Below are 14,020 nucleotides of genomic sequence, written 5' to 3'. Positions count from 1 at the left end.
AACTAATGAATTGAGTTAGTGTTCAGTTTTAGTTAGTAAGACGGTGTGACGTGCAAATATAGCCAAAGGAAAAGGAGTGAAGGCTGTTAAAGGACAACAGTGTGTTTTTACGGTAGTGGGGGTTTATGTTTGGATTGTCTGTGTTGGACGAGGTTGATGTGATCGCTTCCCAAATAAATACACCTCATTTTGGCCAATTAGTTCCACATAAGCACATCCTGGCTTCCCTAAAGCGCCTTCTGATTAGTGCTGCTCCAGCGTCATGTGATGCAGACCGTGTTGCACCAACGGCTTTGGGCACCTGACGTTTTTGGAAAGCAGCAGCTGTGAACATGGGCAGAGAAGCACCGCAACGCGAGATAAGGCCGCGTTTAGGGCGAAGGGGAGGAGAGTACGGCGGATAACACCGCGACAAAAGAGAAGTGTCGGCGAGAGCCGAGTGCTCGAGAGTGTGAAATATGTGGAAAACGTGCGTACAGATGGTAAGAGGAGAGTATGGATGGAGCGATCAAAGGAAGATTAGAGGAAACACAGCCTGATGTTGATGAATGAGAACAAACAGATGGTTAGGTAGGAGGAGGAGGGGCTTATGGGAAGACAGAGTGAGTGACGGAGCAGAAAGGAGACGGAAAGAGGAATTCCTGTTTTACGTGCGATCATAAGGTTGTTGGAAGACACTAAGTTTGCAGGATTTCTCAAGGTTACACAGCACATTGCCATTTTTAAAATCTAATCGAAATGCTTGGTATGTACAATAAATGTTCATTTCAAACAATTTTAGCAATAGAAATAATTCCCGTACAACGTTTTCTAGAAATTGAGTAGAGGATGGATGGGGTCATGTATGGTGGTATTTTGGGCAACAACCTCCTTCCGTCAACAAACCTTTGAAGGTGGGTCATTACTTTGTCTTCCAGCATTAAATTGACTCGTAACACATAACCTGGAAACTTAAGGAGTGACTCGATAAGAATCGCCTCAATGTCCTGGAGTGGCGTAGAGGGAGTCCAGATCTGTACCCAACAAAAAATCTTTGGTGGGAACCCAGTAATGTTCCTAACACCTGAAAGATCTGGAGACGATCTGGATTGGACCAAAATCTCTGATGCAGTGTGTCCCAATCTGGTCAAGAAATACAGGAAATGTCTCACATCTTCAATTGTAAACAAAAGTTTCTGTATCAAGTAACTTCTATTTTTCTATTGGATCAAAAACTTATTTCATGTAATTAAACAAAGTATTTAAAAATGAATACATTATGCATTTTTTTAGATTCCATGTCACACAGTTGAGGTGTATGAAAATCAGACCTCTCCATTCCACTCTGTCTTCACTGGCTCTGTGTATCCAGAGATCACGTTTTCGCCCATTCTTCTCCACAAAATAGTTTGAACTCGGGTACTGTGAACATCTGTTTTTAGGTCTTGCCACAGATTCCCACTGGGCTTTCATTTAAAAAGTTCAATGTGGGAAAGGTGGTCATCTTCCTTCCACTTTTCCATGAAAGCCAGGTTTGTGGAGAGAACAAAAGGTTTTACAAGCCCTGCCGCACTCCTTTTACTTAAAGCCAAAGTCCTCTAACTCCATATCTTTGTCACGGTTCTGATTTTGAAGCGTAGCTGCAGGTGAAACCAACAGAGTGGAGGGAAACTGAGTCGGGTTGTGCGCCACAGAAGAGGGGTCTCTGCTCCATTAGCAGCCAAAGCCAATCCGTCAAGAAGACAGCCAGGACATCCTGCCATTATCGCCGCCTGCATGACTGCAGTGTATATTTAGAGATTTAGAGGCTTTGCTCCATGACGACGATAATGCTGCAGCGGCTGCGTGAAGCTCTGGGCACTGGCTCTGAATGGAGTCATGGATAAGAAGGGATGGTGGACAGCTTCGGGAAATCTAGTGTTGCATACAGTAGCCGAGAGGAAAAGATGGAGGATGTAAAGGGCAATGCCTTTTGCTTTTACCATTGAAGTGTAACAAATGCTGATCTGATAGGATCACTCTTGCTACGTTTCTATCACACAAGTATCTGAGACCGGTGTTCCGGGAGCCATATCGGCACAGGTTGGACTCATCATCCACAAGAAGAAAACCAAAATCCTTCTGATCAACTCCAATTGCATCAACCCAATCACTGTAAATAGTAGTCCTCTGGAGGAAGTACAGTCTTTCCTTATCATCCAGCCAGGTGGTACACCAGCAGATGTCAAGACGTCCAGCAAACCAGGAGTCACCTTTGTCCAGCTCAAGAATATCTGGGCATCCAGAGAGCTGACCCTGACCACCAAGATCCAGCTCTTCAACTCCAATGTGAATTCAGCACCGCTGTATGGGGCTGAAATCTGGAGGACAAGCAAAGCCTCAAATAGACAAACCCAGACATTTCCTTATCAGCCGTCTCAGTAGGATTCTCTACATTGGGTAGGACAAACTTTGCGATCCGCCAACCACCAACAGCAAACAGACTCTTAGACAGAACCTCCACGGCAAGCAAAAGAGAGGCCGTCTATAAACCTCGAGGCAGACGTCAATAAGATAGGCTACACCTGGGATCTACTATAAAGATTGGACCAGGAAAAGATATCTCTGGATTACTAACTTTGGCGGCCCACACCCGGGAATGGGATGAAAGGCAAAAGAAAAAGATGATGATCTGAGCCAGTGTTATAATTTGTAATAGGCAGGGGTAGAAAATTTTTGTCACTCAAACTTTTAACTGTTTTTCTTTTTTTTTGTGTGTGTGTGTGTAAAACATTTCCATTGATTACAAACCCCATCAACACAGTCAAATTTTATAAGACATATAATTTATTCTTAACTCTTTGAAAAACGATTTGACAAGAAGTGTACCTCACCGATGTAACTTAACACAACACCGCATGGACACCTCAACAGAGGTGTAGTGCAATAAGTTCATTTTAAAGAGGCAGTATTATGTAAAATCTGAGCAACATTAGTAAAAATGTTGAAGGGTTGATAGAGGGGCTGTGATGTGATGACTTCCTGAAGGGCAGAAAGGGCAGGAGCTTCTTAAAGAGACAGAGGCCCAATTTCAAGGCGTTATATAACGAAGTCAAATTTCTTTTGTCATATTTGATATACTTAGCATTTTTATAACAACTTAAGATAACCTAGTTACTTGATTGTGCCAGAAAATGACACTATGTGCTTGGAAGACTCATAATATTGTCTTTTAATAATTACTAACATCACATTTTAAGAAGTTACAGAACTCTTAACATTCCCAAACTTTTTTTTCTTTACTTTTTGGCTTCTATTTCTTGTTTCAAAAGTTAAAATAAAGCTCAACAGCCTACAAAGAGGAGAAGTACCCATGCTCAAAAATTGATATGTTCTTTCACCCTCTTTTTATCTTGGGGAGGGAGTCGGTGTCACAGTTCTCATCTTGAAATGAAAGTGCATGTCAAAGAAACTTTGCTAGACATATCTTCTCACTGTTTTATAGAATACACTATTTATACAAGACCTTAATTATGCCCATATTAAGACCATTTATCCATGTAAAAAGGCGCTCTTCATCAAAGTAGCTGCTTAAAAATAAGTCTGATAATCATTTCCTATATTGAGCATTTCCAGATCTTGGGTACAACTTCCCCAGATGGTATTTAGTGAATATGTGTCTCTAGTTTTTTTAGTGTATGTTCTTGTAACTTTTCTGGGCCTGCCCCACCACCTGGATTAATCCACTTAATCCAGTCAGATGAAATGGATTAGCCCAAAGTCCATCAGTAAAATCAATCGATGGGAATGTCCCAGTCGATAGATATTTTCAATAGACTTTTTTTTATTGCATCATGACATCCTCACATTTGACGAGTGGCAGATGCCAATTTCCACCCCTGGCATTAGGGGTCCATGTTTTCCGTCTGCCCGGTTGTGTGACTGTACAGGTGAATCTGACGTCGGGGTGTGTTTTATCCAGGTAATTCCCAGCTCGGGGCGACCATCGTGGACGCCTTGGACACCCTGTACATCATGGGTCTACACGAAGAGTTCAAGGACGGCCAGGAGTGGATCGAGCAGAATCTGGACTTCAGTGTGGTGAGCAACAACCTTCCTTTTTACTCTGCAAAATTATTTTAGGAGCTTTTATTAAATTGGGGACTTCCTTTTTTGGGACACCATATTCAGCCGTAGACTGCGCTTGTTACAGAAGATTTTTGCCAAAGAAATGAAATCCCAAGCTTCTCCTTTCGTTTTGCCAATCTGTTCAGTCACCTGCTGGCTGTGATGGAGCCGTGCCTGATTGGCTTTAACTCATGCTAATTTGTTGGGTTTGCAACACGCCATTTTGTGCAATTACCTGATAATATGCAGATGTTGCCAGGCTGTGATGAATGAAACCTCGCTTCTCTCCCTTGTCAACATCCCACTGTCACCTCTGAGGTAATCTGCCCTAGTTAGGGTAGAATCGTTTCAATGACATGTCATGTTGTCATGGAAGAACTGAAACAACAAGGCATGTCACTTTGGGCTGCTTCATCATTAAGAGAAATCTTAGTCATATTTATTTTTGATTAGGCTTTAAATCAGTATTGAAGGTCTGCAAAATTTTGAGGATTTGTCCATCCTCTCTGCAGCTCATCTGATTTATTTTCCTGCTCCAGTCCTCCTTTTGTTACCAGATGTCTCCTTTTTTATGTTTTTCTTTTATAACTTTCTTTTACCTTTTATGGTTGCTTTTCTCCGTTGGAATTTTCTCTCTTTTTTTGTGTGTGTAATGTTCACTCTGCCTGCCGTTTCTCCTTCTCAGTAACACTAAACGTTAACAGTTTGATTTTCTTATTTCTTTTCCCTCCTCATCTGTTATGTCCGTCTCATCTTTTTATTCTCCATCTGTTCCACTGTCAGTTTCCCCCCCTCTACAAACAGCAGTCCTTCTTTGCATTGTGTTGTTTGTACATCTGCCCAATGGTCTGTCTCGTTCCTACATGCGTGTCTTTTTTATCTTCTCCTTCTGTCATGCAGTCTTTTTTAAGAGTACTTACAAATCTCACACCTTTTCCCATTTTTTCCCATGAAAAGCACATACTTTCATGTGTTTCTTTTTTTTTTATTTATTAAATTCAATTAAATTTCCTTTTGGAATCTGTTATTTTTGAATTTGAATTGATTTATTGCGATTTTAAGTTTCAAATAATTTTCAAGTGGAACTTTTTTTTGAGGAAGTGAGGGGGGCAAAAAACAGGGGGAAAAAAGCATTTTTTAGGGGTACATCGACATGAAAATTTGGAGCGACATCAATGTCCGATATTAATATTGCTGTTATGGCCAATAACTGATATTTACAGATTTTGCATGTATTTCTCTTTCCTTTTAACATTGTAAGATGACTTTCCTGCTTCCGTTAAGCATCACACAGTCCCACACTGCATCACTCAAACTCACATGACCAACTCACTCCCCTTACAGACACACAAATGGCAACAAAATGAAAATCCATGTCAGTTGGTAATATTGACCGATACCCATATGTTAAGAAATGACCGACATCGGCCAATATCAGTGTTAGTGACAATATATTGCGCCTCACAAACTTTTATATTGCCTTTTTTACTCTCGTGCATCATTCACCAACCTTGTTTTGTCTGCTTTAATCAAACTGTAGTTGGTTTGCCTGGAAAGTCCGGTTTGTTTGTGGAGGTGTGAATATGCAATCAAACTCTGATGCGAACCAAAACAGCGAACTCTGATCCACCTAAAAATCCTGATCTCGGTTCAATTGAAATGAGCTCTGGTGCAATTTCAAGGTATATGTGAACGCCAAGCGGACTGGAGAGTGATCACTCCAACATCAGGAAATGGACTAGGGCATTCTGGGTAAATACAGAATGCCCTAAAACAAATAAGCTAGTCTAGCTCTACCAAGAGAAATGGCTGATGGTCTTTTGCCAAAGAGAAATCCTACAACCTCTATAATCTGATGCTACTCTATTTCAGTTTATATTTTGTGAAGAAGGAAGTTGCACTCTGTGTCTTATTCAGAGGTTTTATGTTGTTTTTGGTGCAGCGCCATCACAGGCGAGGAGGGAAATAGGTTGTTGAAAGGATTTGGTTCAGTGCAGTGTAGTGCTAAAGTGAATCGTACCAACTGAAAATGAGACAAATGTTGCAATTTCAGTTCTCAGTCGAACCCAGTTTGCCCAACCATCAGGTGTGAAAACACCGTATAATCCAGGGCAAGAAATTGCATGTAGTTGGTAAACAGAGTTCACCTGTGTGGAAATAAATCTCATCTTGAATCACAGGAATCTTTTTTTACTTCCTCCTGGGATTTTCTCAACTTTTTCCCCATCCGTCCAACCACAATTTCACTGCCCACATTTGGTTATCACTTTACCTCTCTCTGCCTGCACTTCATCCCCCCTTTTCTATCGACTGACTACCAAGCTTGTTAGTCCCCCTCCTGAGGCAGTCACAGGGCAGGTAGAAAGAGGGGGCTCCTGCAGCCTGACACTTGGAGGGCTAATTAACCTCCAGATCGCTGTGGTCAAGCTGTGGAATAAAAAGAAGCAATGAACGGAAGGAGCAAGGTCAAGACATAGCCCAGGATAAGTTTTTTGGGGGGGTTTTAAATGAGAAGATGTCAGTTTTGTGCCATGAGTCAACATTGATGAGTGTGGGTTTGACACAAACTCCAGCAGTTGGGTTTTAAAGGTCAAAGATACTGTCTGTTGGCCGTCAGAGAGAGAAAAAACTTATGAGCGTTACTAAAACGGAGAGAAGAGAAACGTGTTCAAGGGAAAGACGTGTTTTTTCAGTCTTGGATTGGCAGTCAGATTGAAAGATGTATTAAAATTGAAAACTTGCTTCTGGAAACAACTGCCTCTTCATGAACAGCCCACAGGTTGGTGGCAGCCCGACAGCAACAGGAGGACGCGAGTGGAGTGGGATGCAAACATTCTGGTGTGAAGCATTAAGAAGGCAGCAGAAGAAGAGAGCCTCTTTGATTCCACAAGAGGGACTGGAGAGGAGAGATTAGGGGATGGAGAGGGAGGAGAAGAGAGGGATGAGACTTGAAGCTTCTGTTAACAAGCTGGAGGAGGAGGGAGGCGTGTCACTCTGCGCTCATTAAGGACTTGGATTCACACCTGCATGCATTAGGCAGAGGAGTGTTGGGTGTTTCTGTCTGATGGTGCAGCATGATGGAAAGATTTGCGTGGATTAGGATGACATCACCTGACCTCTAGGCCTATTACGATACATTTTTTTTACTGGACGTTAAATTGTCCAGTGCGATAAACAATAATGTTATTGTTTTGAGACCATTTTTTAACAGATATGATTATGATAGTGCCATGATGATGCAGTAAGCCTAGGCATACTTTACTAGATCACAGATCGTCCCAGAAATTGTTGCAATAAACGATATCGTTGTTTTTAAACCGTTTTCAGCTAATATGAAAGCTATTGCAGCAGGATGAAAAGGTTTTTCTTGTTTATGGTAAATCTGGGCAGAAAGGTCATGACATCACTCGACCTCTAGGCCTGTCACAATAACAAATTTTACTGGACAATAAATTGCCCCAGATATTACTGCAATAAACGATAATATTGTAGTTTTAAGACCATTTTCAAATAAAATGATATATGCATAATTATGCAAGTACCACTAGGCTTGTCTCAATAACAGATTTTATTGGATGATAATAAAACAACAATAATATCATTGTTTTGAGACCATTTTCAAGTGTTACGGGCATAATAATGTGAGTTTGCTCTCTCAAGTTTGCTCTTTCAGACTCTAATAAACTTTATTTTTGTACAAAACAATCCACACTGGAACTGGAAGACATTTTAAATATCCAAAGTAAAGCACAGCAAACAAAAGCAATAAATAAGGAAAGTAAAAACCACACACAACCAAAATGGATTATGAAGTCTCTGTAATCAAAATTACCCTTAAAAAAAACCCCATCAGAATGGAAATGACCAATCTTATTTTCATTTATTACGCGATTAATTGCTTATTGCGACACAGTTACTTACCTGCTGCCCTGGTCCTTGGCTAATCAGGTCTGGAGGAACAGCAGTCTTGAACAGTCCCAGAGAGGCCTGGCGGTGTAATTGGCAGCAGGTCTTACATCACAGATTGTTTGAGCCCTAAAGGTTGCAGCTGTGCCCGGCCTGCATTAAAGAGCTCCGAGGCTGACAGTTTGGATTTTCATTTAGGCAATTGAAAGCATCACTCTTGGTCTAGTTTAATTACTCTTCTGCGCCTGCACGAGAGGTGCTGTAATTCTCCCGACTTCTCCCTTCAGGGGGTCGCCACGGTAACTCCTCTGCCTCCATCTCTCTCCACCGGCGTCCTCCTCTGAACTCCAGCTCTGCCATCTGTCTTTATATTAGCACCTTACAACAGGTCTCACCATCAGTCTCTACCCTTCACTCCTTCAGCTCTGCTTCTTTGAAAAATCAACCTTGAAATCGGGCTCCGTCCACTCCATCCTGGCTTCACCATCTTCATTATCTCTCTTGTGTACCAACTAAACGTTTCCATTGGTTGGTTGACCTTCTCCACCAGCAGGAGCTCTAGTCCTAGCAGCATTCCCCTTCTTGATCCTACTGACTTTCATGTTTCTTCTTTTGTGTCTTTGTGACCTTAAACTGTTTAATTTTGGTCTTTGCTAGTATTTCTCAAGTCTGTCCTCACAGACCACTGTCATGCATGTTTTCTGTCTCATTTGCTGTTCAAGCCTTTTAATTATTCACTTATTCAAGCCAGGTGTGTGGCAGAAGAGAAACACATAAAACATGCAGGGCGGTGGTAACTCGTATATCCACCTACTGTCTTCCACCTTCTTCATCAGTGCAGTCATGTCAAGTTTATTTGTATTGCACATTTCAGCAACAAGGCAGATCAATGGGCTTTACATTGTGAAAATATCCTAAACATCAATCATATAGTCAACGCTTGTGAACGTTTGACAAAATCAGAAACATTTTGTCAAGTGCCATCAATAAAATCATCAGTACACATCAGATATGTTGGTTAATGTTTCGTTTATTATGGATTAAAGCAACTAAACAGGTTGGCTGTTAATCTTGATTTAAAGGAACTTGTGTTTTGGGTGTTTTGCAGTTTTCTGGAAGCTTGTTCCAGATTTGTGGTGCATAGAAGCTGAATGCTGGTTCTGGTTCTGCTGTGCATCCCCAGAACCAGAAGACCTGAGAGGTCTGGAAGTTGATACAACAGCAGATCGTTAATGTATTTTGATAATTTTTAAACTAACAACAATGTCATATTGTCTCGTCACTAAATTTGAATTAGACCTGCTTATCACCCCTCCCACAAACCTTACAAGTCATGATTGATTGAATAGCTGCCATGCTGGTTTAAGCAGGCTCTGAGCACAATGAGGACTGTCAGGTGTCCAGGTTGGATCCTGACACCATAGCTCGACTTCACCTGATGGATGTGTCGGCAGGAGGTCTGCATCCAGCTTCAGCCTCCAGGTTAATAGACTTGGCTAACAATCTCATTAATCACCCGTCTAAGGGTGAGGAGTTAGATCGGCCAACGCAGTAGATCAAGAGAAATTATCTCTAGCTGTTTAGTCCATTCTTGCCCAGTTTGATGCTTTCATTATGTGCTAAAATTCTATGAAATTAACTTTACAATATTTTTTTGGCACTAGTGGTTTTTATTCCGCATTAATCTGACAGGAAGTGGGGAAAGACATGCGGCAAAGGAACCAATGACGGGACTCAAACTTGGGTTGCCTGTTGTAGACATTTTGCCACTCAGCACCCCTGAAATGAACTGTGACGGTCTGACACAGTTAAAGCTGTAATCTTAAACTCTGCTAAGCTTCGTGTCCCTGTCATTCCCCTTTCCATTCGCAGCTTTTCGTTACCTGCGACAGACGATTGTCAGTGGAAAAAAAAATCCCCAGTCTGCTTGGTTTCCTTGCCTCCTGGCTTGATAAGCTGCTGCTGAATTGAGTATTTTGGCTGAGATGCCTGGCTGACACATTCCTCAATTGTCATCAAATCTGACCGAGTTTATGTCAGATTTTGTCTTCTAGTTATGAATGAGAGATGTGGTGCTTCCTGGACTTTTCAGGAACACTACAAAGCGAATTGACTGTGTAGCTACAGAAGATTCAACCTATTTGGACACATCATTGCACGTGTTCACTTTATGGCAAAGATTACTTCCAAATTCCTTTCATGCTCATCATTTACCATCTAAATATTCTGAAATAATTTGTATCTTTTTTCATGAACTGAAGTAAAACTTACAGGTATCATATGACATCATATTAATTATGCCATTGTATAGTGTGCAAGCCAGTTTGCTATTTCAATCTGTTTCACATAAAGCTTTCTTTGTCTTCATCTTTCTTTCTGTTTTGTCTATATTTCTCTTTCTGCCTATTTCCTTGTCTATTTCTTTGTCTATCTTTGGATTTTTTCTTTTTTGTCTCTTTCTTTCTGTCTATCACTTTGATTATTTGTAATTCTGTCTTTTTTCTCTCTGTGTCTATGCCTTTCTGCCTTTATTTCTGCCTTTATTTCCTTGTCTTTGTTTTTCTTTCTTCGTCTTTGTGGAGGTAAATTTAAGAAGAGGTGGTGAAAAGATGCCTTCCATATCCCAGAATATGGACGGCATATTCCTTTCTCTTTCCCCATTTTTCTGTCTCCCTACAATGTTTTCATGATTGGCCAACGGTCTGAGGTTTTTCACCCGTCCTCACAAATTGCTGAGTAGTCCTGTTTTTGTTTTCTGGAGATGACACCATTTCCCAAAACCATTTTGAATAAAATGTACAGTAAAACAGAACATCTTTGGGTGCGAACTAAAAGATGGATGCGTCTTTAAGAAGTGCTCACTTTGTGGGTTTTTATTCATTATTTGGTCGTTGGGAGCAAATTCTAGAGAGATCTCACCAGAGATCCCCTGCTTATCTCTGGTGCGCCTGCAAGCCCACAGCAGGTCTTCCTCCCCGCCTGCAGCAGGCTCCATGTAGGAGCAACCAACCGTGGTGCTGACAGAACGTCCCATGTTCTATCAGTTTGGATTGTTGGGTCGTAAGCTCTTCAATTAGAAGAGAGGGAGTAGGCATGCATTACCAATAACGTCCCAGATAAGTGTGAGCAGAACAGATTGAGCCACACGCCCAGACAGGCTGCAGCCACCATGTTCCTTTTGCCTTTAGCAGAAATGTTGCAGACATTTGCTCTAATACTTTCTCAACTTTCATGTGATCTACTCTTCCAACTAGAACCACTTAGAGCTGCACTCACTTCGAGTTTATCATGTAAAAAAAACGGCGTCATTCAGTCCTGCTTCAAACAGATCATGAGAATAGAGGGAGGTTGTTCAAAGGAAGAACGGGTCTCCATGCATGAACCGCACTGTTCTGTGAAAGAACAGCAATCTACTGATAATGAAATGGCTGTGATTGAATATGAGATGGAGCTTAACAAGAAACTCTCCTTTTTTCACTAGATAAGTTTATTGTAAAGGTGTCTTAGCAGCCTATTACAAGTCCTGACATAACAGGGCAGAAATCACACAGTCAATGAGTAAATGACAAGAGAAGCTTCAGAAACCGCGTTAGGTAACAGGAAGTGACACTTATTGGTTTATACGCTGCATTCATGAACCCTAAGTACAAACATAGCAATGTAAGAGCGTTTCCTTTAAAATGAGCTCACTCAGATTGTATGTAAAGCGCCTATCTTCTGCAAGCAACGTTACATTTCAGTATGTGAGGATGAATTCCTTAAATCTTGGGAGGGATACTTTCTAAGAGCTGCAAAATGTTATGAAAACGTCGGACGACAATGGTTTTGCATGTTGCTATTACAATATTGGCTGCCATTGTGATTCTCCTGTCACTCACAGCGAGCTAAAGTGTTTACATGTCCGCCATGATTTTCTGTATCTTCAGTTTGTTTCTCATGTTTTCCCAGAATGCCGAGGTGTCCGTATTCGAGGTCAACATTCGGTTCATCGGGGGACTCTTGGCAGCGTACTACCTCTCTGGACAGGAAGTAAGTGCCTTACGCTTTTCACTGTAACTTTGGTTTGAATGTTATTGTCTTTGCCACTGTTAGAAATGTGATCAGCTCAAGCAAGTGGGTGAAAATGTTGGAACTTGAGCAGTTTGTTTTTTTTTCTACTTGCCTCTGAGATTTGAAAACAAAATTGTAGGCGAAAACAGATTTACAGCAAAGTCTGTCCCATTAACATTACTTGGTACGTAAGATTTTTTTTTTGCCAAATCAATACTGAAATAAATTAGATTTTGCGTCCGTCCTTGTTAGTAGCATTGGAGAAATAATAAGAATCAGTAGAAAGTTCTTCAGGTCATCCCCCCCAGTCCTTGAATGACATAAAAGTTGATCTTGTTACAGATTTTAAACCCACATTTGCTCTGAAAGAGACTGTTTATATGGGAAAATACCAGGCAGGAAGTTACCTGCAGAGTTATTGCAATTTAAAAAAAGTTTCCCTCTAAAATGAATGTTTCTCCCTTTTTTTTTCCCAGAAGAGAAAAAAAGAAACATGCAATACATCTAAATACAACTATTTAGCTGTATTGTAAATAGTTGAGGATCAAACATCTAAAGCACCTATTATTTATTTACAAACACAAAACAGAAACATTTTCTGCTTTGGAAAAATCAAAAATTAAAAGCAAATATTCCATCTTTATCTTATAAACTAGTTTAAGTCTATGAACACTGACATGAAAACAAGTCTTCAGTCATTTAAAGGCTCTGCAGCCTTTTACGAATCAATAGCTGCGATTCCATTACGACTGCACAGAACTTTGTTGACGCTACACTGTCATAAAAAGCACAATTTCGCAATTGCAATGTTTCCGTTAAGATGCTTGTATCGTAATCAAGTATAAGATACTTGATTAAAATCACACCTCTATGTAATAAGTCGTTAGAAAAGCATACAACACTATCATCCTCCATCCACTTCCTGTCGTCTTCTTCATCTTTTCTGCCAGTAGTAACATCTGGTCGTTGATCATGTGACTCGTGATCCGGAAAAGTTAATGTTGTAATTTTGGAAAGTATGCTAATTTCGATACACCCCAATAACCACTTTGTCCTAGCACAAAAACTTTTTATTGAAAAACACGTTTTCTTTTTTGAAATTGTCGTGTTTCCATTAGGCGAACTTGTTTTTGTAATTCCAGGTTGGAATGTTTTGAACTAACAAACAAAAATTAGCCAATTCTCTGCAACCCAGAACCTTTATCCCCCATCTCCTTCACTCAGTCAACTCCACCCTCTTCACCCAAACATTTGTCATTGCCCACTAGAGTAATAACCGAAGCTGTGGGTGGTGGGAAAGGAAGGATATGAAGCGTGGGAGGTAAAGACAGTGATGGAGGGAGCAGAGGGGAGAGGTGCGCTGGGACTGTGAAGATGAGTGGAGGATGTTTGGAGGTGATTGTTACTGGTAAAAAAAAAAAGAAGAGGGAATGACAATGATGAATAGCTGAGGGACGATAAAAGCAGGAGGAACTGATTCTTCACTCTGTGGACACGTTCTTGAGCAAGGCACTTAACCCTCCCAACTGGTGCAGTCAGCCTGCAGCAGAGAGACGGCTTCATCTCAGGGGAGTTGTTATGTACCTCTGTGTTAATAGTAAAAGAAAAAAATATATATAGTAAGCAAATGTGAGCGAGAACCTCTGGATCAGTTAGCGACCCGGAAGCTGCCATCCCCCCACCCTCTCCGCCGGTCTCCACACTCTTACTGCTCTTGAAGTTGTGCAGCCCGACCTTGTTAAAGCAGTCCCCCGGCGCTGGGCCTCATGTCCTCAGCGGTGGTAATAATCTGCCAAGCACCGCTCTAAGGATCCTTGGCAACACGTCCTTGGCAACACACTCTTCCCTGGGGAGCGCACCTACTCAGCCAGGTTACACACTGCCAGGTCAGGCTTCGAAAACGAGGAATGAGTGAGAGACTGTGCGCTCTGCTGCAGGAGGTGACTCAGCAACTGATCGCATATGATAATTTAGCTCT

The 14,020-nt window shown here is 41.2% G+C and overlaps 1 protein-coding gene across 3 annotated transcripts in view; it reads left to right on the top strand.

Annotated features, from left to right (window-relative positions):
• man1a2 (mannosidase alpha class 1A member 2) overlaps positions 1 to 14,020 on the top strand; it is a 176,312-nt gene that overhangs the window by 71,642 nt on the left and 90,650 nt on the right. For all 3 annotated transcript variants that reach the window (XM_023337180.1, XM_023337179.1, XM_014471491.2), the window contains exons 5-6: positions 3,941 to 4,059; positions 11,941 to 12,021. In XM_023337180.1, coding sequence (XP_023192948.1) covers positions 3,941 to 4,059; positions 11,941 to 12,021 — 200 coding nt within the window. The remainder of the gene's footprint in view (positions 1 to 3,940; positions 4,060 to 11,940; positions 12,022 to 14,020) is intronic.

This window comes from Xiphophorus maculatus, chromosome 7 (assembly GCF_002775205.1).
Source record: "Xiphophorus maculatus strain JP 163 A chromosome 7, X_maculatus-5.0-male, whole genome shotgun sequence".
NCBI classification, from domain to species: domain Eukaryota; kingdom Metazoa; phylum Chordata; class Actinopteri; order Cyprinodontiformes; family Poeciliidae; genus Xiphophorus; species Xiphophorus maculatus.
The sequence above is the reverse complement of the archived record's forward strand: the minus strand, read 5'-3'. Positions and strand labels throughout refer to the sequence as shown.